Below are 27,931 nucleotides of genomic sequence, written 5' to 3'. Positions count from 1 at the left end.
CAGACTGTCCAACAACATGATGTTATACGAGACTTAATAAATTACATTAGCTACCCTCTCCCTCTCTCTAGCTTTCTCTCTCTATTGGAGGAAAAATATAGGATAGATTTCGTACGCATTGCTCTCTTTACAATTTGTCATTTGTGCTCCCCCTCTCATTCGGCCTTGCCGGCAGAGACAGAAGAACAGTAAAGAGAAGATCTCTCTCTTTCTCTCTCTCTCCCTCTCCCTCTTGTCTTTCTCCTTGTAAACTCAAACCTATTGTTCATCCTCTCTGTAAGATAGAAAAGCTTAAGAAGAGAGAGTAAAAAATGTCTGAAGATGAGAAATTGTTGAAAGAGGCGAAGAAATTACCATGGGAAGATCGTTTATTACACAAAAATTGGAAAGTCAGGAACGATGCCAACATTGATCTTGCATCCCTCTGCGATTCCATCACCGATCCCAAGGATCATCGTTTCAGAGATTTCGGTGAGTTCATCTTTTATTTCTAGGGCATAGATCCGCACTGTAACTGTTTTCGGTTCGATCTGTTTATCTGTAATGCGTGATGTGATGGTACATTGGTTGATGAGCGATAAAGATTTCAGATTTGGATGTTTGATGGATCGGAATCGAACTTTGAATCCTCTTTGTTTTCCTGTACAGATCTTAAATTTTTTTTTTTTGATTTTTTTTTAATCAGGTCCGCTATTTAGAAAGACGGTTGCAGATTCGAATGCTCCTGTTCAGGAGAAAGCTCTTGATGCCCTAATTGCTTTCTTACGAGCGGCAGATGCCGATGCTGGAAGGTAAAATTCTTGCATGAATTATCGTGCTTTGTTTGGATCTCATTTGCCTCTATGTTTTGCCTGCATTTTTGTTAAATGTTTGGATTGGTATCATCTGATCTCTAACAGGTACGCGAAAGAGGTTTGCGATGCAATTGTGGCCAAATGCCTCACTGGTCGTCCGAAAACAGTGGAGAAGTCACAGACCGCATTTCTTCTTTGGGTGGAGTTGGAGGCCACTGAGGTCTTCCTGGTAAGCATTCCTGCCAACAAATGACAATGCATTTCCATGGAAGTATTTAGTTTTAATTGCATCAAGTTTAGAGAAATTTGTGTTCCTTAACTTCCAATTAAACTGGTTGCCTAATTAAATTGGGTCTTGCCGGCGTGATAGAATCTATTTTTAGCTTCAGTTATTGATCGATTCTCTTGTTTGAGTTGGAGAGTCTCTCATTTTGGTTCAGTATACCTTTTCCATAGCATATTTTAGTAGGAATTAGGAACCCAGGGACATGAAGACGTTGTCTCAACTTCCCCCCTTTTCTATCTTTGTCTTGTTGAACCTGATGATGCTGTCCTGATTTGGCGAGTAGGTGCATTACAGTTTGATTTTTCATTTCGAGACATGTAGCCCTATTAAATCGTGACACATGAATTTTAATCATTTCTGGAATTCTATTGAGACAAGAATGCGTTTGCTGTTTCAAATTATATTGCTCAGATATATAAAACTTTACTGGAATATAATGTGGGATTTTGGGTTGGTTTAGACCGAACAGGAAGGGTTAGTACAGATTTCTTAAAGCATACTGAGCATGAACCAATGTGATTGGAGAAAAATGATTCTTAGTCATTTAACAGGAATAATGGTACTTGGACAATGCTGAGAACTCAAATCTCGATGGGCTTTCCTATGATTGATAAAGTCAACTTGAATATGATTGGTTGGAGAGAACTATTGATGCGTAGAAAGCTGTGAGGGAGTTGGGATGAGATAAGGCTCCAACACTTGGAAGATTTCCCTTTCATCTCTGTTTAAAAGATTCCAGTTCATGTACAATGATGGTCATCTCGACCATCTATTTACTTACCTTATTTTAATATATTGTACCTTAAAAAAAATATAGTTTTTGGCACTTCGGAGGTGTTGAAATTATGCAAATGATTTAAGAAATCTATGGGAATTGATTCCTAGACTGGATGATCAATTGCCTCACTATTAAATTTTCCAAAAATCGATCCTTACTAAATTGGTGAGTAGAGCAATAGAGATGAAAGTTTGTAAGGGGATACAAATCAGGAGTAATGAGTCAGCCAGCCAGTCTCACTTATAATACTATATTTTTCACAGAGGTTTGATATGATCATCTGATACTTGAAATGCCTTTGAGATGTTTTGAAGTTGCCTCTAGGATGCACATTGGTTTAGGCAAGAGCAAAATTCTTGGGACTGGGCAGGTAGGTAATTTGGAGTTTTACATGTTTTTCTTGTGATCCCATATAGGTAAGTTGTCTTATTCTTATTTAGGGATCCCTTGGACACTTTCTAAAGAATGAGGGTCAATTGGGCTCTGGTGACTGAGCCACTTCTAGAGGAGACTAAAGCTGTGGAAAAAAAAATTATCTATCAAGAAAGGAGTTAGCATGGCTTTTAAAAAAATGATTTCATCTAGGAAGGTAATAACTAAGAAGAAAGAACAAAAACTTCAGAGGGGCATCCACAACAAATCCGTCTCCTAATTTTTTTACAACATTGGATTCCCCCCCCCCCCCCCCCTCTCTTTTTTTTTTGTGTGTGGTGAGGGGGGGGGGGGGGGACCTCCATTAATCTTTTCTTCAATGTGTGGCAAATCCAAAACCAATGATTTTGTTTTCTTTGTCCATCTGGTAATTTGTAATCCCTGTTTCTCCATCTCTCTTTTACTCTCTAGTCTCTACTTGTGTGGCCATAGTGGAGCTGGGTTTTCTATCATACAAAATCTTGTGGTTTGAATTGAGCAACATTGATGTTTCCAACGAACATGTCCTACACTATTTTGAGTTTCTTTGGTTAACATTGAGAAGGATTCACCCACCCTAAAAGATTTGGTGGTTTGAAAGTGGGTCATTATTCCATACCAGTAGAGACTAGATGTTCGGTTTCATCATTGAATAGGGTTCTTCCACCTTGACTACTTTCTTGATGGTTTCATTGCAAAAAACGGTAACCTCTCTATCTCGTAAAACAAACATAAAAGAAAAAACGCACTCTCAAAATTAAAGAAGTACAACTGAGAAACCTCAGACAGTCCTTCGAAATAGTGTACTTTCTTGTCAATCGAGTAGGATCCCTAGAAAAAAGTTATGTATTATTGCTCTTGTCAAATGACTAGGTGGTTAGAGTAATATCAAGTTGTTTCATTCTTGGTTTAGGAAATCTTTGAGATGGACCTAATGTTTGAGTGGTCAAGTTTTAAAGACCTAACACCTTTTACACATATTGATATCACTATGCACCCTCATATCTTGTTATAATATTAGTATATCTTCATTTTGTTTATTAATTTATTTGTACTACTAATACATATTTTTTTGGTTTATAGTAAGTATAATACACATTTTTTTTTTGGTTTATTGTAACATATGTATTACAAGTAAATACAAATTTTTGTAAATATTTAATATTTTGTTTTCATTGAGTTATTTTGAACTGGGTCAAGTTTTTTAGTTAACTCTACATGGGTGACATTCTGGGAAATTACTGATTTTGGCTTTTGAAATATTTACTATGTAAATACTTTTGACATTTTCTTCTCTCATTGAATTATACTAAGAAATTTATTTCAAACACATTTATATGGTCTTTGGTATTTCAGGATGCTATGGAGAAAGCAATTAAGAATAAAGTTGCCAAAGCAGTTGTGCCAGCCATTGATGTCATGTTTCTAGCACTCAGGTTTGCAATTTGTGGTGAATTTATTGATGGAGGATATTATGTTATTCTTTCTATCATTTGTGAACTAATTTGAAGATTCAATGTTGATATTTTGCTCATGTTTAGTGAATTTGGGTCAAAAGTAGTTCCTCCAAAAAGAATTTTGAAGATGCTTCCTGAACTCTTTGACCACCAAGACCAAAACGTTCGTGCATCCTCCAAAGGTTTGACACTAGAGCTTTGCCGTTGGATTGGGAAAGATCCAGTAAAATCAATCTTGTTCGAAAAAATGCGGGATACTATGGTGAGCATAAAGTTAACAGCTTAGTATTGATGATTTATGTGGTTTCCTGGTTTTCTGGAAATGCTACAACTATTTGATATATTTTTTTGTTTATTGTAGAAAAAAGAGCTGGAGGCAGAGCTTGTCAATGTCACTGGGGCAGCTAAGCCATCTCGTAAAATAAGGCCAGTCTCCCAGTTTTCTAGTGTTTTTTTGCCTTTCTGAAAAGTTGTACTGATTTCACTTTAATTTATGCTATTCTATAAAGAAGAAGAAGAAGAAGAAAGAAACTGAAAAACATTAACTTTTTGCTATTCTTGTTCAAGTAATCCTTGGATTAATATTCACATTCCCCCATGGTCAGGTGGTTGAGGTATCCCCCCTGCTCCCTTGAGGGAGTTTGTGGGTTCAATCCTCCTGGGTAGGTTTAACTTTTACCATTGGATAAGAAACGAGAAGAAGTAAATAATTCCTTTTGGGTTGATTTTCCCACATGGCCGTGGTTCCTTGGCTTGGTGCCGGCCTTCTATCCTGACCAGTCTGCCTTGGCATCTGGTCCAGCTAATTCTAGACTACATGCTCAAAAGAATTCCTTTTGATTAAATACAATGTAACAGAGCACTTTTTTCTTCTTTTTAAAGCTAGTATTCATTGCATATAGATTTGATGATATGTTGATTTTTATTAGATCTGAGCAAGACAAGGAACCAGAGCAGGAATCTGTGTCTGAAACTGTTGGCCCTGGCCCATCTGAAGAATCTGCTGTTGATGGTAAGAATCAACTTTATGGAACTCTCTAACTGGTTTAGTTTGGTAAACGGTGTTAAATTATGCGATTTATCTTTGCAAGCTGGTCATACATAACTACAACCAAAATGTGTATTTGGACATACCGGCCTTAAATTTCGCTTAAGAATCTTATCAGTATGTGGACACTTATATAAATTTCTGTTGTCAGTTTCTCAGGAAATAGACGAGTATGAACTTGTTGATCCTGTTGATATTTTGACTCCATTGGAGAAGTCAGGATTTTGGGATGGAGTGGTCAGTGTTTTCTCTTGCTTCGCTTTTTGATGTTAGAGGCGTTTAAGTACTCTTTGTTCCGCTTTATCTTATAGTTGTCATCTGATATTTTATTGAGTAGGTGTGTTTTATCATGTTTAATTTTTTGAACATTTTTTCTGTGGTTTTAGAAAGCTACGAAATGGTCTGAAAGGAAGGAGGCGGTCGCAGAGCTTACCAAGCTTGCTTCAACGAAAAGAATAGCTCCTGGTGATTTCACTGAAGTCTGTCGGATGCTCAAGAAGGTCTCTAACTAGTGCTTTGTTGTCTAATAACCTTGTCCTGTTTCTTACAAAATTGCCCTATTGAACATTTCTTGACACCACATTACATGCTTTCTTATTTTGTATATAATACTGTCACGTCATAGTTTTGACACTGACAACTGTATGGTTTAACTACATACGTATTTATCTGCACCAAGCTTATGCATTTGACGTATACAAATTATGTAGGATACCTCATTTATATTATGTCACCATGTTCCATCTAAATGACGCATAGCTGCTCATATAGTAGTCTGTTCTTTTGTTTTGTTTTTAGTTAAAAGCAACAAGTTCTTAAGTGAATTTTGTGCTTGCAGCTTATTACAGATGTGAACATAGCTGTTGCAGTTGAAGCTATCCAAGCAATTGGGAATCTTGCTAGGGGCCTAAGAAGTCATTTCTCTGGGAGCTCACGCTTTTTGTTGCCAGTTCTACTTGTGAGTATATACTGCATTTTCCTTCTTTCTTTCTTTCCCGTTTTTTTTTTTCTTTTAAAATACCAAAATGAAGAGCTATACTGTCCTTTCCATTGAGGTAGGAACTTCTCATTTTCGGTTGATTCTTTGACCTACACAATTTTCATACCTAAATGCCTGGTTTTTTTTTTTTGTAATAACACTATAGCAACAAGTTGGCTGTTGTGACCATGGATAGTGTGCATGTTCACTTGATCAAGAACTTAATTGCTTTATTGCAATCAAACCAGCCATGCTTTAGGGAGTTGAATGTTAGGCTATGACCATAAAATCAGCGTAGTGAAGATGAGGATGTTGAGATGGATGATTAGTAACTTGTAAGACTATGATAGACAATTTTTTTTGCTGAAAGTTATGCGATGTATTTATGTGTCATTGATAAGAGAGGTGATGGTCGAGTTGACTGTTTCGATACAATATCACAATCGATTTGCCCTCTGGCTTACATATCATTTCCTATGTGAATATTCAATCGTTAAAGAAGAAATCCTTGAATTCTACAAGCTGCTTGCTCCAAAAGAACATAAGACCCAAAATGCTAATTATAAGTTCTTGGATTGATTGCATCATTGTTTCAAAGGCTTGATTATTTCTCTCCTTCTAAAACCTTAACAAACAACAAAAGACAGTAAATATCAGAGAATCATCTCGCCTGGAAAGTCAGAGATTGCCAACTCTCAAAGAGAGTCAAAAGATCCCAACAAACAACAGACGACAGTTATTATCATAGCATCCTTTATCTACCCTGAAGAGTTCAAGATTGCCAATTCTCAAAGAGAGACCGAATTGAAAAAGGGGGACAACCAAAATTAATGAAATAATGACATAAAGTGAGACACACACAATCCAGACAACATTTCAATTGATTAGAACATGATTTCGACTCACTAGAAGATCCATACATGAAACAAAAATTGGCCGATATGGTACCTCGAGCCATAATGTTGTCTACTATTAGAATTTTGTTTCAGACACCGGTCCATATATAAAAAACTACTTTTGATGGGATTTTTCAACTCTAGATGGCAAACATTGGAAACTTTGGTTATAAACAAAAAAAATTTGAAAACTTTGATTGATCCAAACCTTTCAATAGAGATTTATAGAAAAATTTGACCGAGAAGGTCTTGTTCCTACTCCTTAGTGCCATCTCAAATTCTACTGTTGTCTTCCTTTGGGGATATGGTTATATTGGATGCTTGATTAGTGAAACGCTACAAGTAGTATTTCCCGGTCTTTGAAATTCTTTTAAAGCCAAAATCCCAAGATAGAACATCCCTAATTTGTATCATTAATCTTTCTATATTTTGTTGTTTCTTTGAAATAGTTTATAATAGTAATGCATGCGAGGAGAGTTGTTCAATTGAAGTGCCAACTTAGCTAAGTTGGCAAGACAGGTGGTGTGTGTTGTTCCCACGTCCTAAGTTCAAACCCCCTTCAACCCGACTTCACTTGCTAACTACTATCCCTTTACCAATTAAAAAAATGGAGAATTGTTCAATTGATTAGGAGGATGCAAGTTGATGTTGTTGCTTGGGTACATATGGAATGTGAATGCAAGTGAATAATTTTGAAGATTGCAATTGTCTATAATAATGGTCATGGCTTTGTTAGGTGCCTCTTAATAGATTGACAAGCATTCTAATATTTATTTATTTTGATACAATGGATGTGTTTCATAAATTTTTTTTGTGGTATCATGGAGGTTTTTGCAGTCAACCAGAAATTTATCGTTCATGGTGGCAATCAAATGGTCCTATGGGCTAAATATTTCATATAAATCCTCATCATATTTGGAGAATCCTTTTTATTTCCAATTCTGTATGTATTCTCATACATTAACAAAGTATTCTTTATCACTTATCAGAAAAAAAAATAGGTGCTGTAATTTGTTCCCTAGTCTTGATACTTATGTGGGGATTGAATGTTTTAATGAAAATATTGTTCCACTTATTATTGCATTTTGTATTACTTGTGTTCTGATTCTTTGTAACCTTTTTTTTTTCTTTTTTATAAAAAAAAAGATAAAAAATTAGAAAGAAGTTCTATTATGTGGATGACAAAGATGACCTTATTGAGTTGGTTGACTTACATTTATCTCTATTTTCTTGAATAGGAAAAACTGAAAGAAAAGAAACCAACTCTTACAGAGTCTCTTACTCAGACGCTCCAAGCTATACATAAGTCTGGGTGCTTATCCCTTGCTGATGTCATTGAAGGCAAGTTTACTCTTTGTTTCACTCTATCCAATATTGATAGAAGTATGACAGACTATATGTGGATCATAGTCTGTCATCAATGGTTCTTCCCTTGCTATTTGTAGAAGGTGTTTATTAATATGGTTTTGTTCTTAGGTTGGATTAAGGGGGTATACTTTATTTAGTTTTTCTTCCAGAAGGTTTGAAAAATAAAATGTAATGCAAATGGTTTTACTATAACTGTGGTTCAGATTATAACTATAGCTATTTATAGAGGGTCACAAAGAAATTGTTACTAGTAATGTAGTACATGTTAGATGGTTCTTTCTCTATACAGTGTGAAAGTTCTATTATATTGTTATGAAGCTGTTCTATCTTATGAGTTTCACTCCTCTATCAATCTATCTGGGGTATTAATATATGATAACAAAATAATAATAAACTGGATTTTTGTGATATGTTGCGTATGTACTTAACACTTACTGAATGCTTGTCATGAATCATATGTATTTGACCTGCTGACAATGTATATTATTGCAGATGTTAAAACAGCTGTGAAAAATAAAGTTCCTCTTGTTCGCTCTTTAACTTTGAATTGGGTCACATTTTGTATCGAGACAAGCAACAGGGCTGTTGTTCTTAAGTTGCATAAAGATTACGTCCCCATCTGTATGGAGGTCAGTGAATGCTGAAGCATTGGTATTAAATTCTGCTTTACTTTTTCTATGCCTAACTAGGGTAGAATATATATGGTTGCTTTATGTAGTGCCTGAATGATGGAACCCCAGAAGTGAGAGATGCTTCTTTCTCTGTTTTGGCTGCAATAGCTAAGGTACTCCTTTTAAACTAAATCAAGCTGCTCTTTCTCTCTTTCTTTTGTTAAGGATGATTAGTTAGAAATGTGCCGCTTTGGCAGCAATAGCGGAGGTTGTCTTAAACTAATCTTACTTCTCTTTATTTCTTTTGTTGAGGGAGATTAGTTAGAAATCTGCTGTACTATTCACATTTAATATGCGGATTTTAGGTTTTATCAAAAGAACATATGATATTCCGCCACCCATAGAAATATAGAAAGATATATGTGCTTGGAACTTCCTGTTATACCCATATTGTTATATAAACAATTTACAAAATCATCAACTTTTTGTTTTAATTTAATATGTTTTCTGAAATTTTGAATTAAAAAATATTAATTATAACCAAACTTTTCCTGTACCGTATATTTCGGGACGCTGAATTGCTATCTAGGTGTGGTTATATTAATAACAAAATAAAAATAAAAATCTCCATATACAATGGATTGACTCTTCTGGAGAACGCTTCCATGACTTTGCTTTAACATCCACATAATTTCTTTCCTTGCTTTCCTCTTTCTCTTGTAGTTGGTTGGAATGAGACCTTTAGAAAGGTCACTGGAGAAACTTGATGAGGTGAGGAAAAAGAAGCTATCAGAAATGATTGGGGGTTCAGGAGGTGGTGCACTTCCTAATACAGTCTCAGGTCTGATTTTTTTTTGTTTTGTTTCCATTTTTTGCGACTTTGAATTGATTCTTAGAATTCTGTTTTTTTCCCATGATGTTCTTTACTGCCTCACATGTTTACTTTGTGATATGCCAGCTCCAGTCTCAACTGCTGGTGGGAGCCTCTCGTGTCCAGAGGTGGGATGAATTCTTTGTTCAATCCGTGTTGGTGTTTTAGTATCAATTTTGCATTGATGCACAAATATTGGCATGGCTCATAGTCTAATTATATATCATTCAGTTCTTCTTTTTCGTTTTTTATCTAAATATTTTACTGCATCCTCTTTTTTACCAATTACTGGCACTATTATCTCCAAAGACCTCCATCTTATGAGTGGTTGTCCACATTCCTTATAACTAGCTTTAAGTTTGTAATGGAAGCTTCTGCTCTTGATGTCCTATTTGGAATTCAAATTGAAACCATGTTTCATTCATCAACAAAAAAAAAACCATGTTTTGTCTCAAGGAGCTATCTTGGTCAAGGAGAAAACTGAGACTGTCTTGTCTGGTACATTACAAGACATACTAGTTGTTTTTTATTTTCTTGGCTTATAGGTAGGTCTCTTGACCTCCTTCAGTTGTTTTCAATAATTTTTTAATCAATTGAAAAAAACAAAACAAAATTTGAGAGGACATGCAAGTAGAATGTGGATGGAGGTAGTGAAGAATGATATGCACAATTGACTTAACAAAAGGCATGTCTTTGGAGTTTGGACAGAATTTAGTTGGGGAGCAAGATTTGTTCAGCTGGCCTCAACATGTTTCGATAAGTATTTGATGATGGTCATTGAATGGTTTGGACTAGTGGCACTTATGTTGACTTGAGGAATAATAACTGGTTGTATGATTTAGTTTTTTATGCGAGTTATGCAGATAAAATTTCATCTTTGTCGTTTTGTTTTACTAGCTCATTTTGGAAATGGTGTAGCCAACTTAGAAATTTCCTTTTGTTGAACACTGCTCCATTAACAGTGATGAAGGTACATCGATTCATCTTCTTGCAGGCTGCAGGGAGTTCTTTTGTAAGAAAATCAGCAGCAAGCATGCTTAGTGGGAAGAAGCCTTTGCTAGCAGCTGTAAGTTCTCTCTCTTCTCTCTGCTTTCTTCTCTCTTCTTTCTTCTCTCTTCTATCTTCTCTCTCTCTCTCTCTCTCTCTCCTGACTTGCTTGGATTTTTTTTTCAGGTGGCAAATAAAAAAGGTGTTTCAGTGAAACCAGGTGTCAGTAAGAAGGGGGATGGAGGTGGACAGTCAAAGGCTTTGGGGTCAGTTGAACAAGAAGATGTTGAGGTAAATCACTTATCAGTTACTGATCTCTGGTTGCTGTCTGCTTGAGGTACTTCTGTTTGGGATATCAGTAAATGATGTATCACCATTCGGTTGCTTATTGCTTTCAGCCAGCAGATATGAGCCTTGAAGAAATTGAAAGCAGATTGGGTTCTCTTCTAAAAGAAGATGCTATTTCCCAATTGAAGAGTGGTGTATGGAAGGAACGTCTTGAAGGTTCTATACTGTTCTCCTTGTGTGGCACACTTGTACCTAACCTATAAAATTTTCTTTTCTACTTGTAAATAATTGTGTTGCCTACTCTTTTTTGTCCGTTTCATTCATTCTATCTGAATCTAATTAATTGTCTTTCACAAAATCAAAATTTGAAAGTTGTGGGTGCAAAATATTTTGTTACTTAAGATTAAAAGAAAACATTTTTAGCAGCAATGCCTTCAAAAAGTTTGTTTCCATCTGGACAGATTTAAGAGGAATTTTTATTTTTATTTTTGATAAGTATAAGAATTTATTGATAGGGAAAGGAGAAGAGGCTGAGGTGGCCCCTATACAATAGAAGCAAGATAGCAACAAAGAAAAAGATCTAACGAAAGCAACAAAGCCAAACAAACCACAAAACAATCCTCAACTAAACTAGTCACATCAAAGTGCATCCCACTTGAAAACACCCCTTCGTTTAAGAGGAGATTGCGGAGTTTGCTTCCCTTTGCAATTTGTTGGGGTGTTTGGAAGGAGAGGAATGTTTGAGGGCAAGGGGCAGTCTATGCAAGAATTTTTTACTCTCAATTACAGATCAATTGTTTTTCTGTGTAGAATTTTAAAAGAATTCAGGGGTCTATTTTTTGAAGATTCCTTATATAGATGGGATAGGGTCTGTAATTTAATGGAGTAGTAGATTGTAGTGTCTTCCTTGTAACATTTTATGGCTGGTCATCTTGGTCGTTTTCTATTGAATATAGTTATACCTATAAAAAAATGTTTAACAGAAATGTTGGCATTTGATGTCTAAAATGACAATTAATTTTATTGTTATTTTAGAATTGCACTCTGCTCTTTAATCAAACGTTTCATATGTGGCTGTTGGACAGTTATGTCTTGTTGAGTCGTTTAGGTTGTCCCTGATTGTTTTTGAATGGGACTATTGTTACTGTAGTAAATAAGTAGTGTTTTTTTGCAGCAATTGTCTCTCTAAAACAAGAGGTAGAAGGTCTTCAAGACCTTGACCAGTCAGCAGAGATTTTGATTCGTTTGCTTTGTGCTGTTCCTGGGTGGGGAGAGAAAAATGTTCAGGTACTTAATCTATTTGTTTATATGACTGAAGGGGATTTTCCATGTCTTTAGTAGATCATTCATTTTTATTTATTTATTTTTTGTATGAATGCAGGTTCAGCAACAAGTTATTGAAGTCATTACTCATATAGCTTCAACAGTGAAAAGGTTCCCCAAAAGATGTGTTGTACTCTGCCTTTTCGGTAATCATTCAAATTGCAAAAGAAGTTGCTTCATAGTTATTGAAAATTCCAAAATTTTAACACGCTTCAATTCAATTGTGGTCCAAGCTTATTTGACTTTATAAGTTAATTTATAGTTCCCCATATAGCTGAAAAGCAGTAAGCCATTAAAGAATTGGAGTGGAAACTTGGGCAAAACTTTAAATCATGTGCTAATTTACAGGTACAAGTGAACGGGTAGCTGACATTAAGACCCGTGCACATGCAATGAAGTGCCTTACTAGTTTTTCTGAGGCAGTTGGTCCAGGTTTTATTTTTGAGCGGGTAAGCATAGTTACCAACTTGGCATTTTTCACTTGACCTTGAGATGATTTTTAAAAAAATATTTATAATGGAAAACTATTCATACGTTTCTCTTCTGCCACAAAAGACATAATAGTTTTTGTTTTAGTTGTTTTCACTTGCTCTTATTCCAATGAATCATGAATTTTATTACTGATGCTTGTTATAGCTTTACAAAATCATGAAAGAGCACAAGAATCCCAAGGTTCTTAGTGAGGGAATTTCATGGATGGTTTCTGCAGTTGAAGATTTCGGTGTTTCACATGTTAAACTGAAGGTGTTTCCAGTTTCTTTCACACCTGTATTTTTATTGCTCTTCATTTTTTGCTTAGTCTTCTCTGCTTGTTGTGAAAATTAAATGGTTTATGCCTTTTACTTTACAGGACTTAATTGAGTTCTGCAAAGACACTGGATTGCAATCTAGTGCTGCTGCCACTAGGAATGCAACTATCAAGCTTATTGGGGTATTACATAAGTTTGTTGGTCCAGGTGATGGTTTTGTTCCATTTTTGAAACTTTGGGTGGTCTCCTGTACATGGCAGGGTCTTAAAACTTCTCTTTGTTGCAGATATCAAAGGGTTTCTAACAGATGTCAAGCCTGCACTTCTTAGTGCACTCGACGCAGAGTATGAGAAAAACCCATTTGAGGTATACCAGTTTATTCCTGAATGGTGTTTTTTTTTTTTTTCTTTTCTCATTTGCCATTCATGGGTTATTTATTGTACTTAATATGGTTTGCAATAGGGTGAATCTGCAGCTCCAAAGAAAACTATTAAGGCGTTAGACTCCACAACGTCTACATCTGCTGGTGGATTAGATGGCTTGCCACGTGAAGATATTAGTGGGAAGATCACACCTACTCTGCTAAAGAACTTGGGCTGTCCTGATTGGAAGGTCTGCTTGAAAACATGTTCATTCTCAGTATTCAAAATGTCATGTATATCACTGTGTCAGCAATGTTAAACACGCAGACAAGTGGTGGTCCTGATGTTGAACTATCAATTATTCATGATTCTAAGCCTGCTTGTTTCTCTGTTGCTCCAGATCCGTTTGGAGTCTATTGAATCGGTTAATAAGATATTAGAAGAAGCCAATAAGCGCATTCAACCCTCTGGAACTGGTATGATAGTGTTGCATTCTGTTAATGTGGTTCTATAAGATTTGATCTGAATACTCATTTAATTGACTGACATAACCACTACTGGTTGACATGATTATGAAATTTGGTTATTTGTTTATTATTACTGCTTGTCTTGTGATATTGTCTTTGTTAATGGATTTGCAGTGGAGTTATTTGTTTCCCTTAGAGGTCGTCTATATGATAGTAACAAAAACTTAGTGATGGCAACCTTGTCTACTGTTGGTGGAATTGCATCTGCAATGGGCCCGATGGTTGAAAAATCGAGCAAGGTTTACAAATTAACTTTCAAGAAAGATTTATTATTTTTTCTTAAAGTTTCAATCATTGTTTTTTGGTGGCTTGAACACAAGTGAGGTTTGGTGTCTTGTAGGGAATTTTGTCAGACATTTTGAAATGCCTTGGTGACAACAAGAAGCACATGCGAGAATGCACTTTGCAGACTTTGGATTCATGGGTTGCAGCTGTTCATCTTGATAAGATGGTAACTGTTGATTTGTTAGTTTTGGAATGCTTTTTTTTTTTTGCCAATTACTCAAATTTCATGGAATTGCTTGGGGTTTGTAGGTCCCGTACATTACAGCTGCCTTGGCTGATACTAAGATTGGTGCGGAAGGGCGGAAGGATCTTTTTGATTGGTTATCAAAGCACCTTTCTGGATTAAGCGAATCACCTGATGCTTTGCACCTATTGAAGCCAGCTGCATCTGCTCTGACGGTATCTGTTCAGTAGAAAATGCATAGGTCTCAAAATTCTGGAATAACTTTCAAGTATGAACTTGGCTTCTTTTAACACTTGCGTCTATTTTTAGGACAAATCATCCGAAGTTCGAAAAGCAGCAGAAGCATTCATTGGTGAAATTTTGAGAGTTTGTGGACAAGAGGCAGTATGTTGGCTAGATCTTAGTCTACTTTTTTTTTTTTTTATATAAATTTATTTATAGAAGTATTACTTTGTTCGGTAGCTTGCCAACTATACATGACTTGGTATTTTGATTTAGGTCACCAAGAATTTAAAAGATATACGTGGGCCAGCTTTAGCTCTTGTTCTTGAACGACTGCACCCTTCTGGGGCTCTCCAAGGTGAATTATCATAAACTTGTACTGAATTTACATGTCCATTGTGTTAATTCTACTTGTTCGCCTTCAGATTCATTCGAATCAACAAAAGCAATATCGAGTGGGATACCATCTAAAACCAACCCAAAAATTGGGAAGTCCAGTTCAAATGGATATGGTGATCGTTTGGTGAAGCCTGGAAGCAGAGCAGTTCCTCTGGTTTGTTCTTCTTACTTGAGACCCTGTAAATTTAAATCATAAAAGACCGCTGATCAAGTAATATGTCTGAGCAGAGAATTCCTCCTGGAAAGGGCTCTAGGCCAGATTCTGTTGTGTCTGTTCAAGATCTTGCTGTACAGTCACAGGCTTTATTCAATATCAAGGACTCAAACAAGGTATATATGAATCCTGTGAAGTACCTGCTTATCTTATCTAAATACAATGTTACCTAATGATTAAAATCTCTGCAGGAAGATAGGGAGAGAATGGTTGTACGCAGGTTTAAATTTGAAGAACCCCGGTTGGAGCAAATTCAAGATCTTGAGGTTTGTGATGAATGTTCATAGAGGATTTTCTTGGTTCTTTTTATTTTTTTATAAACTTTATCCTTACCTTCTGTGGGTAGTCTAATAATTGGACCGTAACTGCAGAGTGATTTTACTAAGTATTTTAGAGAAGATCTACATAGGCGGCTTCTGAGCACGGATTTTAAGAAGCAAGTTGATGGGCTTGAGTTGTTGCAGAAGGTGACTTTGCTTTTAATGTTATGGCTGCTAATTTGCCAAATGGTTGCCCTTACGATTTTTTTTTTCTTCTTGTTTTTGTTGTACAGGCTCTTCCATCCAGCGGAAAGGAAATAATTGAACTTCTCGATATACTTTTTAGGTGGTTTGTTTTGCGCTTCTGTGAGTCGAACACGACATGCCTGTTAAAGGTACACATTATTTTTTTGAATGTATTGTTAAAATTTCCTTTATGATATAATTACCTTTGACCTTATTGTTGATCAATTAGGTGTTGGAGTTTCTTCCTGAACTTTTTGATGCCCTGAAAGATGAGGGCTATACACTGACAGAATCAGAAGCGGCAATATTTCTTCCATGCTTGATAGAGAAGGTTTGTTCTTGATAACTCTTTTGGCCTGGATTATAATTCAAATGCACTTAATCGATCTCCTTGTTGCTTATATGAATGTATGCTACAATGGAATTGTGAAGTACTTCATTTTTGGGTTTGTGATTGATTTGGTTCTTATTTTCTTACTACGTTTATTCCATGTGATGTCTAATGTCTTAATATAATGCTGGTCATCTTTATATAATATTCACTTCTTTCCCTTGGGTTTGATTGTTAATACTATAATCGGCATCACATTTGGCCAAGTACTTTCTAACATTGATTTTATGGTTGTACTGCAGTCCGGACATAACATTGAGAAGGTGCGAGAAAAGATGCGGGAACTGACAAAACAAATTGCTCGTGTATATTCAGCAACAAAGCTTTTTCCTTACATTTTGGAGGGCTTACGCTCCAAAAATAATCGAACTCGGATAGAGTGTGTTGATCTTGTTGGGTTCTTAATCGATCACCATGGAACTGAGGTAAAAAATTTGTTGTCTTTTATCTGTACCTGTCTTCATTTGAAGATACTTACAATGGTTATCCATTTTCAACAGATAACTGGACAGTTGAAGTCCTTGCAACTTGTTGCTGGTTTGACATCGGAACGAGATGGTGAAATTAGGAAAGCTGCTCTAAATACACTTGCTACTGCTTATAAGAATCTTGGTATATAATTCTCTATGGTACTCCAGTTATATAAACCTATGAATCTTTAGGTCATAGTTATTTTGTGCTTTTACTTGAACTGCAAATCTTCATACGTATGAACAAGTTTTAAAATGCCGACTTTGAAGGAATGTTTAAATTAAGAAATACATTAAATATTTTGGAGTCAATGTTTCATCAGTATTGGCCGTACCAGTACATATTGGTTGATAAACTATTTTGAAACACGGATAGGAGTTTATATCCCTTTTTGTTTCAGTATTGTCATCCTTGCCCGTTTGCAATTAATCTTCACTCCATTGATATTGATTTGAACAACCACATCGAACTTCAGATGGTTTATGTTTAATAATTGATAATTTCTTGGGCTTTTATAACATGAATACATGATTACGAGTGTTTCTGTATACACTTTTTTTGGGAGATTTTTTTTCTTTTTTTACAAATTAACATTTTTGTGGTTATAGGTGAGGACGTATGGAGATATGTTGGGAAGCTATCAGATGCTCAAAAGAGCATGTTGGATGATCGATTTAAGTGGAAGGTTAGTGTATATCTGCCTTCTGTTTTCCGAAGTTCTGATTCTTTCTATGCCCATAGTTCATGATATGTTTTTGGGCAGGCACGGGAGATGGATAAAAGGAAGGAAGGAAAGCCTGGGGAAGCTAGAGGGGTTTTGAGGCGTTCTGTTAGGGACAATGGGTGTGTATTGTTTCCTTTTGGCCTTCATAATGTGTGTTGTTCAGCTACATGTTTTCCTTATTCCGGTTTCATTTGCTCACTCCTCAGTCATTGGTTTTTTTTATTGTGAAATGCTGTTATTGTTACACATCACTTTTGGAAAATATCCATTTATAGGTCAGCAGAATCATCTGATTTTAATTATTTCTTTGATGGTGATTTCCAATATGGCTTCCAGTTATTTCATGATTGAGATTCCTCTTGCATGTGTTTCTTGTTGTGAAAAGGGTGAGCAAAAATTTAATTTCTAATGAGGTCGACTTGAACTTGAGCTGTTGATGTTGCATTGGTGTATGCAATATAACTTTAGTAAGGACAATCTTAAGTATGAGACACTAGTTGAGATCGGCGGACGGGAAATATCCTAATGGGATCACTTCCATTTCTTAGTTTTAATTGTCTATAGTGGTGGAGATTGGTGAATATATGTCCCACACATTTAACTTTGGGAGGATTAAGTGTAGTGGTGGTGGTGGTGTTTTTTTGTTTTTGTTTTTTTTCTTTCAGGGGTCGGTAGACTTGAACTTGATGAGATGCTAGTTGAGATCGGTGAATTGGAAATACCGCATTGAGATCGTTTCCCTTGGTTTAACTTTAATTATATATATTAAGGGATGTAAATGAGTATGATCCACATACAACTTTAATAAGGAAAATCTTAAGGATGAGATGCTAGTTGAGATCGGCGAACTGGAAATACCCCATTGAGATCATTCGATTATCTAGTTTAATTATCTATAGTGAGGGGGATTGGTGAGTATGATCCACATAATTAACACTGGGAGGATAAATTGTGGTAGTGCTTCTGAATTTTATTTGAATTTAACATGGGTGGGCTGCTGTGGTATGTAAGCTACACTTGAACCTGCGACCTAAAAGTTGCATTGCAATATGCAGTATAACTTTAATAAGGAAAATTTTAGGGATGTGATGCTTGTTAAGATTTGAAGATTAGTGAGTGTATAACCCACACATTTAATGCTGGGAGGATAAAATTTACATGGAATGAGCGTTAGCAGTGATAAGAATGTCAAGATGGATGAATGATAATACCATGTAAGACCAATTCAGAAATGATATCGTTCTAGAAAATTTAGAAATTATTCCAGTAGGAGATCAAATAAAAGAAAGTCATTCGAAAAATATTAGGAATGACGCCTACTATTAGTAAGTCATTTGAGATAGTTTGGGCATGTACCGATAAGGCCGGTAACAATGTCAGCTTGAAGCTTTGGTACAATTTGAGGGTCTAGGAAGGCTAAGAGGAGGCTGGAAATGTCATGGATGGAGGTAGAAAGAACATATAAGAATACACATTCTTTGACTGAATCTTTGGCCGTAGTAGAGTAGAATGAAGAAATAGGATTCCCATTGCTGGCCCAGATTTTTGTGTAAGGCATAAGATTATTATTAAATCTTTTGTTTTTTTTTTTTTTACTTTTTTCCACATATTGCTATAATTTGACCATCAAAGATTGTTAACTCGTCAAGTGAAGCTAACATGTCAGTTGTTGGTTGTATTTAAATGCTTCCATTATTGTTTTTAAAATGTATTTGAGGCTTACATTGTTGCTCTTCTTGGAATCTAGGGAAAGTCTTTCCTAGAAAATCATGAGTCGTATACGTCCGTTTTTCTTGCTTTGATGGTCTCCTTGTTCGTCTTTTTTTTTTTTTCTTCTTTTTTCTTGCTGACATGAAAGGGGTACAACCTCTGAGCCTCGCAAGGCGTACGGTTTGTCAACCAAAACTTGTAGAAATGTGTATGGGTACACCTTTTTATGCATGTTTAAATGCCTCTTGAATAGGCCTCCACCTCATGTATATGCTTAGTCACCAATTCGGGGTTCCAGAATAAGTTGGCAAGGGAAAATTTCGTAATAGGTAAAATCAGGAAATAATCAGAAACAATTGGGTATAAATTGAGTTAGGGTTAGGGCTCTGTAATTGTTCCTACAAAATGGTGTTCTCATATTGTATCATCAAATCTCGTTAAATTATTATAATAAATCAATAAATCCGATATTGATATTACCCACCAAAAGTAACCACAACTCCACAACACATCCAATGTTTATATTGTTTAAGTACTATAATCATGAGTCCAATTTAGGATTTATCTATGTCGTTTTTATTATCTGGCGTTTCATCAGTAAAATGTTCACCAGCATCTTCATTAAGTTCATCTCCTCTTATTAGTGCATCAAGGTCATCTCTCATTTTTTTCGATTTAGTTGTGAAGTTCAAGATTGAAACATGAATTTTGTTAAAGTCGCGACTTATTGAAAAACTCTCGATTAAATCAGTGAAGGAAAGAATTGATGATTTGATCACGACTTTTCAATGTGGCTGAATTTGGTGATTTTGTTTATATGCATGCAGTAGAAATTTCTGGCCCCCTTCCCCTCATCTTTTTTTCTGAATTTATTTTTTCTTTTTCCAATAGTTAAATATTAGTAATCTACTCTTGGTTAACATATTATTGACTATAACGTCTCCTCCTTCCTTATAAAATAGATTGATATTTTTCTTCCTAAGTTTTTTGAAATTTCTTTTAATTATTTGATTTTATCCTATTTATTTATATCATTTTATACAGTGAACAAGGCATGCCTTTTAGGCTTAAGCCTCATATTGTTGACCATTGGATGGGCTTGACCTTCCGCATTTGTCGGTGCACCCGTGTTGGTTTTGAGTGCTTACCCTGGGCCCACTGGTTGAAGCCATCTAACTGAGAGGCTTATTCCACATTTAAAGACATTGGTTTTCCTAGTTTGTAGAGCACTTGATTCTATGTCTCTTTCAGGATTTCAGCGAGATTTTCTAGTGTCAAAAACAAATTCAACAAAACATTCATTTATTTTATTTTTTATGTACAAGAACAGAAACTTGCGAAATTTGGAATATTTCGGAATGTAATATCAATGTATACTTGATTTCTTTTACTGAAATTAAAGTGTTTCATAATGTTTTGTGAAGCATATCGGTACAATGTTTTAATACTAAATTAACCATTAATCAGATTTTGTAACTTATAAGAACCATGTAATCAAATGAAAAAAGGTACTGAAAAAATTATATGTGCCTCAAATGAAATGTTTTGAGGTACTTATTTTCGTTTCAAAACATTTCGGTTTCGTTCCGTGCTTTCGATTTTTGGGAAAAAAAGAAACAATGGAATTTTACAGGATTTGGAACTTTGGTTTACACTATTCTGTCCATTAGTTTTTTCTTTTATTTATTATGTTGAATCAAAGTTGTAGATTTGATTCTATCGTGCACTCTGCATAGTATGGGATGTTTTTAATTATTTAGTTAAATTGAGAAATAAGCCAGACTGTTGTTACTGTAAGTTCATTATGCTGCTGCATTTGTTATTGTCATCTGCACCATCCATTCCTCCCATCCCACGAAAGGGGAAAAAAACAATCGCTAGATTGTTTATATATATGTTTTTGATCTCCAGGCTAGATGTAGCAGAGCAGAGTGGAGAAGTTCTCATACGATCTGTGCCTGCCCCTATCTTTAACAGGTATTGAACAATTCTTATATAAATATTCTGGAAGTTTCGTTCTTCCATTGACAAGGATGTTTCAATCGCGTTATATGGATGTTTTCCTTTAAAATCTGTTTGGTGGCACTAATATGATATTCTACATTTAGGGAAAACGTTGTCCATTCTGAGTTGCATATGGACAGACATCTATTACCTCGTTCACTGACAAGTCCAAATGGCCCAACGGACTGGAATGAAGCTTTGGAAATTATTTCCTTTGGTTCTCCTGAGCAGGTTTGACATTTTCCTGATCTACCATCTCCTTATTTATGCTATTTGGTACGTGGATGCTTCTAAATTGAGTCGCTCCTCTAGTGATACTACTTTCAAGGCTAAACAGTATTAACCATGCTCCTTCCTATGGCTACATGTCACTGGGCAACACAGGCTTTTGTTTTTAATATTTTCATCTAGACAACTCTTAATGATTATAAAGACTTCGGAAATTGCCACAGTCAAAGACTTGTATTTTCCGTTATTTTCACCTAAAGTGATTACTTAGTCAATGATCAGGGATAGATTCCAATTTTTTATACCAGTTGCCTGCTTAATGTAACATCTCTCCTGTATCTGGACTTTGGACCAGCAATGTAGTGCGAAAGAAATGGTATACAGGTGGAGTTCTTGCTATGGTGGCTTAACCTATGATAGTGATGAACTGGCAGTTTATTTATTTTGCATCCTGCTTCATGGGATGAATTATATTTATCTATCCCAATCTTATTCTTTTTTGGACAATATATATTTCTGTCTTTGAACCCCAATTCATTAGGGATGATAATTTGTTCAACGCAAGGACCATTTAGTTCAGTCGGAACTGTTTCTATGTCAACTGAATTTGTTTTTCCTACTATATTTTCTTGATTTGGACCCTTCAATCAGTACAAGTCAAAATTTTAAAGCTTGAGGTTCTCTGATCAATTTATCCGTTGATCTTTTGTTGGACATTAAGTTGCATACATTCCTAAGATACATGTTAAGATAATTTGCTTTGTTGCAGTCTGTTGAAGGCATGAAAGTTGTTTGCCATGAGTTGGCCCAGGCCATAAATGATCCTGAAAGTGCTGCGATGGATGATCTTATCAAGGACGCAGATAGACTTGTTTTATTGCTGGCAACTAAGGTAAAAGTTTCTCCATCTCCTGTATTGATATTTCTTAACCTCCCTAATTAAATTCCTTTCACCATCGTATTCAAGGCCGGCAGGCAGGACCATTATGATTACTTTCTAAATAATGGTAGAGGAATGTTGTTATGTATTGTTGGGCCCCACTGCAAAAAAAATTTATTTCAAAAATGAAATTTGAACTTAAGGCCCTGCTTGGTACACTACAAATCTTTTTTGATGCAAATGGCTTGCAATGAAAGATTTACAGTTGCTTTGTAACCATTAGGAAATCTCTTGCGAATCTTTTTTTCTTTTTTTTTTTCGTTGTTGATTGATATTTGCAATAAAATTTTTGTTGTGATTTCTTGTTAAAATAAAAACGTGGAATCAATTTTAACTTATTTCAACCTCATCAAAAAAATTATTCAAATTACAAATATATCCTCGATACTTGCTACACTAACACTTGAATTTACAAGATATCCCTATGAAAAGGTATACTAACCTATATAGGAATTATAAAAATACTCATCATAAAAGAAACTATTTAAATTACAAAAATACCTTTAGTACTTGATATAATAATATGCATATGAATTTACAAAAAATACCTATATGATGAAGGATAATTTTATAATAAAATTGACATTTTTGTAATTTTATATGCAAGTAAATGTTATGATGAGATGTATTTTGGAAATTCAAATGCATGTTATTGCAACAATTATTGAGTGCTAGTTTTATAATTTAAAAGTTTCTTTGATGAGGGGTATTTTTGTAATTTCAATATACAATTTAATGTATTTTTGACGAGGGTATTTTCGTAAATTTATGTGCATATTATTGTACCAACTACCAAGTACTTTATAATTGATTAATTTCCTTGATAAGGGGTATTTTAGTAATTTTGATATGCATAGGTTGGTGTCAAATAATTTTTTCAAAATGATTTGCGGTACTTTTTGTGCTGCAAATCATTTGCAGAAATGAAAAAAGAATTTAGGTGATCCATGCAAAATTTTCACAATGCAAATCATTCGCATTGTGTAACCAAGCACCAATAAAATTGATTTTAGAAAATTATTTGCATTTGCAAATGATTTGCAGCATATCAAGCAGGGCCTAAATGCTTTTATTTTGTATGCAACCATAAATAATGTCCATTATTTATGTTTGATAACCTATTTTTTGTCAACCCAATAACCGAGTTCTGTTAATCTTTGGAGAAGATTGAAACAGGTTTTCGGTGTTACCATTATAACAGCCGTTATTCTCTGTTGTGGAACATCTTTTAAAACCATCTTTCAAGCTATCCTAATATATTTATTTTACTTTTAACAGGTGGCCAAGACCTTTGACTTCAGTCTTGCAGGAGCTTCTTCACGATCATGTAAATATGTTTTGAACACACTTATGCAGGTATGTCTATCACCTATTCTTTTGTCAGTTGTTTTCTTTGAGAAATTATTTTGTTTCGTGCAAAGGTTGTTAAAAGCATTAGGTGAGGCTGGGGTGGCAGTCGTCCTTCCTTGGACCTTGGCAGGTCTTAATTGGAAATTTTTTTGTATTTTTCATTCTTTTATGTGGTGAAGTTCATTATAAGAAAAAATGATCTACCAGGAACACAATCAACATATAAACAAAATAAAAACCATATAACCATGGTCTTCTACAAAATATTACATAAAATTACCATGTTAACCGACTTTTGGAAACCCTGCTTAGAGTGTGTGGCACTCTGGTGCTTGGATGGTCTAGGCGACGAGATAGGGGTGCAGGTGTCACTGGTTTTGTGTTGAGAGCTTGATTAATCATTGTGTTCTGCTGCAGACTTTTCAAAATAAAAGACTTGCCCATGCCGTTAAGGAGAGTACTCTTGACGGCCTCATTACGGAGCTTCTTCTTTGGCTTTTAGATGAAAGGGTCCCTCTTATGGATGATGGCAGTCAGCTTCTGAAAGCATTGAATGTCTTGATGCTCAAGATTCTGGTTGGTTTTTAAATTATGATGACATTTTCTTAATATATGATCATCTTAGCCTCTGTTGCAGCTTTGTGCTCACAAATGCTCTTACAGGATAATGCGGAACGAACATCATCTTTTGTTGTACTGATCAATCTCTTGCGTCCATTGGACCCATCAAGATGGCCGTCACCTGCGTCAACAGAGACCTTTGCTGCTAGGAATCAGAAGTTCTCAGATCTTGTCGTCAAATGTCTCATCAAACTGACCAAAGTAGTTTCATCTCCATGTCTTGTTTATGTGTTTCCATCTGTCTTTGTTCTGTTTTTTCCTTGCCCAAGTTATTTACTGATAATCAAAATTGGTGCTACAATTCAAATGTGTCAGTGTTGATGTATCTGCTATGGCTGGGGTTTTTATTGTATATGACAGATTCGACTTCAATGCGATGCAGGTTCTTCAAAGTACTATTTTTGAAGTAGATCTTGATCGTATTCTTCAGAGCATCCATGTCTATTTACAAGAGTTGGGGATGGAAGAAATCAGGAGAAGGTGCCTGCTTACATTTCTACTTTTTTCAAGCCAGTCTGTTTGATTTTAATTCTTGGATGCTTAAGAAGATATGTTAAAACACTGACATTCCTTGTGCCTTACATTGCCAGAGCTGGTGCTGATGACAAACCATTGAGAATGGTTAAAACTGTCTTACATGAACTCGTTAAGCTTCGTGGGACAGCGATTAAGGGTCATCTTTCCATGGTTCCTATAGACATGGAACCTCAACCAATTATTCTTGCCTACATTGACCTTAATCTTCAGGTATAGTTTATTCAGTTGGGTGTCTTAGCTTAAATTGTTGGCCTCACTTAATTTTGAAATTACAACTTATTGTAACCTCTTTTTTTTTTCCCTTCTCTTATCTTTCTTTTAAATTGTTCCGTCTTTTCTACCAGACTCTTGCTGCTGCCAGGATGCTGACCCCATCAGGCCCTGTTGGCCAAACTCACTGGGGTGATTCTGCAAACAACGGTTCATCACCAGCTACACATTCCGCAGATGCCCAATTGAAGGTATTATTTGGTTAGCTCTCCCTACAAGTTGTTTCATCTTGAACTGCATTATTGTAGCTATATTTTCTACCTGTTTTCTAACGATATTTGTGCTGGCATGATGTGAGTGACCTCACAGCAAGAACTTGCTGCAATTTTCAAGAAAATTGGTGACAAGCAGACGTGCACCATTGGTTTGTATGAATTATACCGTATCACCCAACTCTACCCTAAGGTAGACCCACTTATTTACAGTACATTCTGTGGTGATGGTTTATTTATTATTTCTATGATTGGTATCTTTAACGAGACTTGACTAGTAACGATGTTTAATTATTGGGAGTTGGAACAGTTCTCAATACCAGTTAAAATTATTTTCTACTTTAGGGGTTTTTATCCCATATAAAGGTTTAGCTTTCATGGGAAGTTTATTAAGATTGTTAATTCCTTGTTATTTGGTTTCTTCAGGTTGATATTTTTTCTCAGCTCCAGAATGCGAGTGAGGCATTCCGCACGTACATAAGAGATGGGTTGGCCCAGGTTTGCATTGATCTGCCCCAAGCAATAATTGTAGGAAAGCAAATAAATAAATAAAATGGTTAATTTGTTTTTTACTACCTTTTTGGTGTTAATGATTTGTTGCAGATGGAAAAGAATGCAGCCGCTGGAAGGACACCTTCAAGTGTGCCATTGGCGACCCCTCCTCCAGTTGCCTTAACCATTTCTTCCCCTAAATTTGCACCCATGTCACCTGTACATACAAATTCCCTAAATGACACCAAATCAAATTTACCACTAATGCTTTCTGATGATGATAAGGCTGGTAATGTCATATCATTAAGAGGTCCCAGTTCTGATCGGTCAGATTTTCGGCAACACTTGATGGATGAAAGGAATGATAGATATCCATCTGGAGGTGTGAAATCTCTTGCACTTCCTACAGTTAAAGGTTTTTTTTTTTTATATATAAAAAAATAAAAAATAAAAAAAATCTATTTATCTATGAAGCCTAATTGTGGAAATGGATGACAGAACCTGTTGTAACGACTGGGACATTGGATGCAATTAGAGAAAGAATGAAGAGCATGCAGTTGGCTGCAGCTGCTGGGAACCCAGATTCTGGTAATCGACCATTAATGTACATGAACGGAAATATGACTCATGGACTACAGACTCAGCTTCACCATGCATCAGACAATGTCGATCAAGAGCCTCCTATGCAAACAGGCGTTCTTCCTATGGACGAGAAGGCATTATCCGGACTTCAAGCTCGGATGGAGAGGCTTAAAAGTGGAACCCTTGAACCTCTCTAGTGAAGATTGGGCCAATTATAGATGGAAGTCTTTGCACCTGCACACTTGTCACCGTCACATGTTTATCTATTAGATGGAAGTGAGTGAAACCGGTGAAAATGCAGAATAGGGGCGATGCGGATATTATGATTGTAATGCAGCTTTGCTCACTGCAAAGATCGGAAAAAAAAAGAAGTTAGAAAGGATTACATTGTGCTTTTTCCAAGTTTTGGGTTCAATGTTTGTGTTCAGCAATTTGAATTTTTCGTTCGAAAGAGGCTCTGCTTGTTATTACATATATCTATATATATATTTCAAGTTTACACCATGTAATGCATTGCAATTTGGAGTATCTTTTAAATGTTTGCTTGTACACCATCTCTCTGCCTTTATGTTCTCTAAAGCCGCATTTGATAGTTCTGCTCGAGTAGTGGAGCCTATGAAAACATACGGCACCATATGTATAAATAAGCTAGTAGTGTATTTATTCGCACAATCCAATATTTAAGATCATCTTAGCTATAATACTCTTTATGTATGTAATGATACTTGTTTATTTTCCAACATCTATTAATTACGACAATTAAGGTGTGGGTTGAATCGATTTTGATTGCCCAATTACATTGGCAATGGGTAGTTTTATTCATCAGTAATGATGAAAATGATTGGTAGAATCTACTTGCAGTAAGAATATAGGTAAAAGTAAAGGGCATCGTTAGGTAGAAAATATTGTAGACAACATTTTGGACAAAGTTGTCTTACACGATTAAAATGTTTTGGAATGGTCTGATTTTTGTTTTTGTGAGGATGATCTCCTCACCCATTCCTAAACTTTTAACCTCATGGAAAATGAAGATAAATTAATGGTAAAAAATTAACGATCTATGATTCTTCAACTTATAAATTAGGGTTACAAATTTTAGAATAGGCTGATTTTTTGTGAGGATGATTTTTTACCATGAGATCATTCTCACAAAAAGTTAGACCATTCGAAAACTTTTAACCCCTATAGGACAAAACACTTTGTCATAAGTAATAGGTTAAATGTGAAATTTCTTATCCAAATATTTTATTTACACTTTAGCAATTTTCTTGTGGTGTTAGATCTTTACTTCTTACCCGTAGATACTCTTGTTAGTTGAGGTGCATAAGTTTGTGCGAATGTGCCATCTACGAATTGAACAATTTTAGTTATATTGGGTCGATTGAACGAACCCAAAATTTGGACCTACCTGTGCATCCAAATCCGACCCTATAAATAATGGCAAATATTCATTTGAAAACCTATCTCATAATTTAGGATCCACAAAAATGACTCAAGAAAACGAGATTAAAATTAATTTTCTATAAAAGTTAACCCTACCTTTTCTTCCGTTTTGGACTAGGAAAATGTAATCGAAAACACATGGTATCTCAAGTACCTAAAGGGGCATGTTATCAATTAGAATTTATAAATAATCTAGAGTTTGTCCGTGCCTTTGCAGCGAGCATCCTCTTTGAAGATAAAAGGGCAAAAAAAGAAGGAAAAATAGTGAACTTAGAGGGGTATCATTGAAAAAAGAAGTCGGAAAGGCAGGGGGAGGTGGTGAAGAAAAATAATAAAGTTAAAGGGAAAAAAATAGAAAGGCCATTACAACTGGAGCGGTTGTTTATACCTTGGGGGAGGGGGGGAAGAAAA

General features: G+C 35.5%; 1 protein-coding gene across 2 annotated transcripts; it reads left to right on the top strand.

Annotated features, from left to right (window-relative positions):
- The first annotated feature begins 87 nt into the window (after positions 1-87).
- On the top strand, positions 88-26,581 carry MOR1 (ARM repeat superfamily protein). Of its 2 annotated transcripts, XM_086447338.1 has the most exons (54): positions 88-471; positions 686-791; positions 900-1,023; positions 3,626-3,705; positions 3,811-3,988; positions 4,088-4,152; positions 4,656-4,738; positions 4,926-5,011; positions 5,161-5,274; positions 5,613-5,732; positions 7,888-7,990; positions 8,510-8,646; positions 8,736-8,801; positions 9,352-9,469; positions 9,587-9,627; positions 10,494-10,565; positions 10,673-10,777; positions 10,885-10,990; positions 11,949-12,061; positions 12,156-12,243; positions 12,446-12,546; positions 12,734-12,841; positions 12,948-13,053; positions 13,133-13,212; positions 13,309-13,458; positions 13,609-13,684; positions 13,850-13,974; positions 14,076-14,186; positions 14,270-14,419; positions 14,514-14,588; positions 14,703-14,784; positions 14,852-14,979; positions 15,054-15,155; positions 15,231-15,305; positions 15,411-15,506; positions 15,593-15,694; positions 15,775-15,876; positions 16,179-16,361; positions 16,437-16,548; positions 17,016-17,092; positions 17,171-17,250; positions 20,753-20,818; positions 20,950-21,076; positions 21,843-21,965; positions 23,292-23,369; positions 23,781-23,939; positions 24,027-24,185; positions 24,367-24,464; positions 24,575-24,731; positions 24,866-24,982; positions 25,101-25,196; positions 25,430-25,501; positions 25,607-25,877; positions 25,994-26,581. In XM_086447338.1, the coding sequence occupies exons 1-54, from the start codon at positions 312-314 to the stop codon at positions 26,272-26,274; spliced, it is 6,090 nt and encodes a 2,029-aa protein (XP_086303464.1). In that variant the 5' UTR covers positions 88-311; the 3' UTR covers positions 26,275-26,581. The 2 variants fall into 2 exon arrangements, with proteins under 2 accessions (XP_086303464.1, XP_086303471.1); XM_086447345.1 differs by lacking the exon at positions 25,101-25,196.
- The last annotated feature ends 1,350 nt before the right edge of the window (positions 26,582-27,931 follow it).

The sequence above is a fragment of the Akebia trifoliata genome, chromosome 1 (assembly GCF_017979445.1).
Source record: "Akebia trifoliata isolate Shusen 1 chromosome 1, ASM1797944v1, whole genome shotgun sequence".
Taxonomy (NCBI): domain Eukaryota; kingdom Viridiplantae; phylum Streptophyta; class Magnoliopsida; order Ranunculales; family Lardizabalaceae; genus Akebia; species Akebia trifoliata.
The sequence above is the reverse complement of the archived record's forward strand: the minus strand, read 5'-3'. Positions and strand labels throughout refer to the sequence as shown.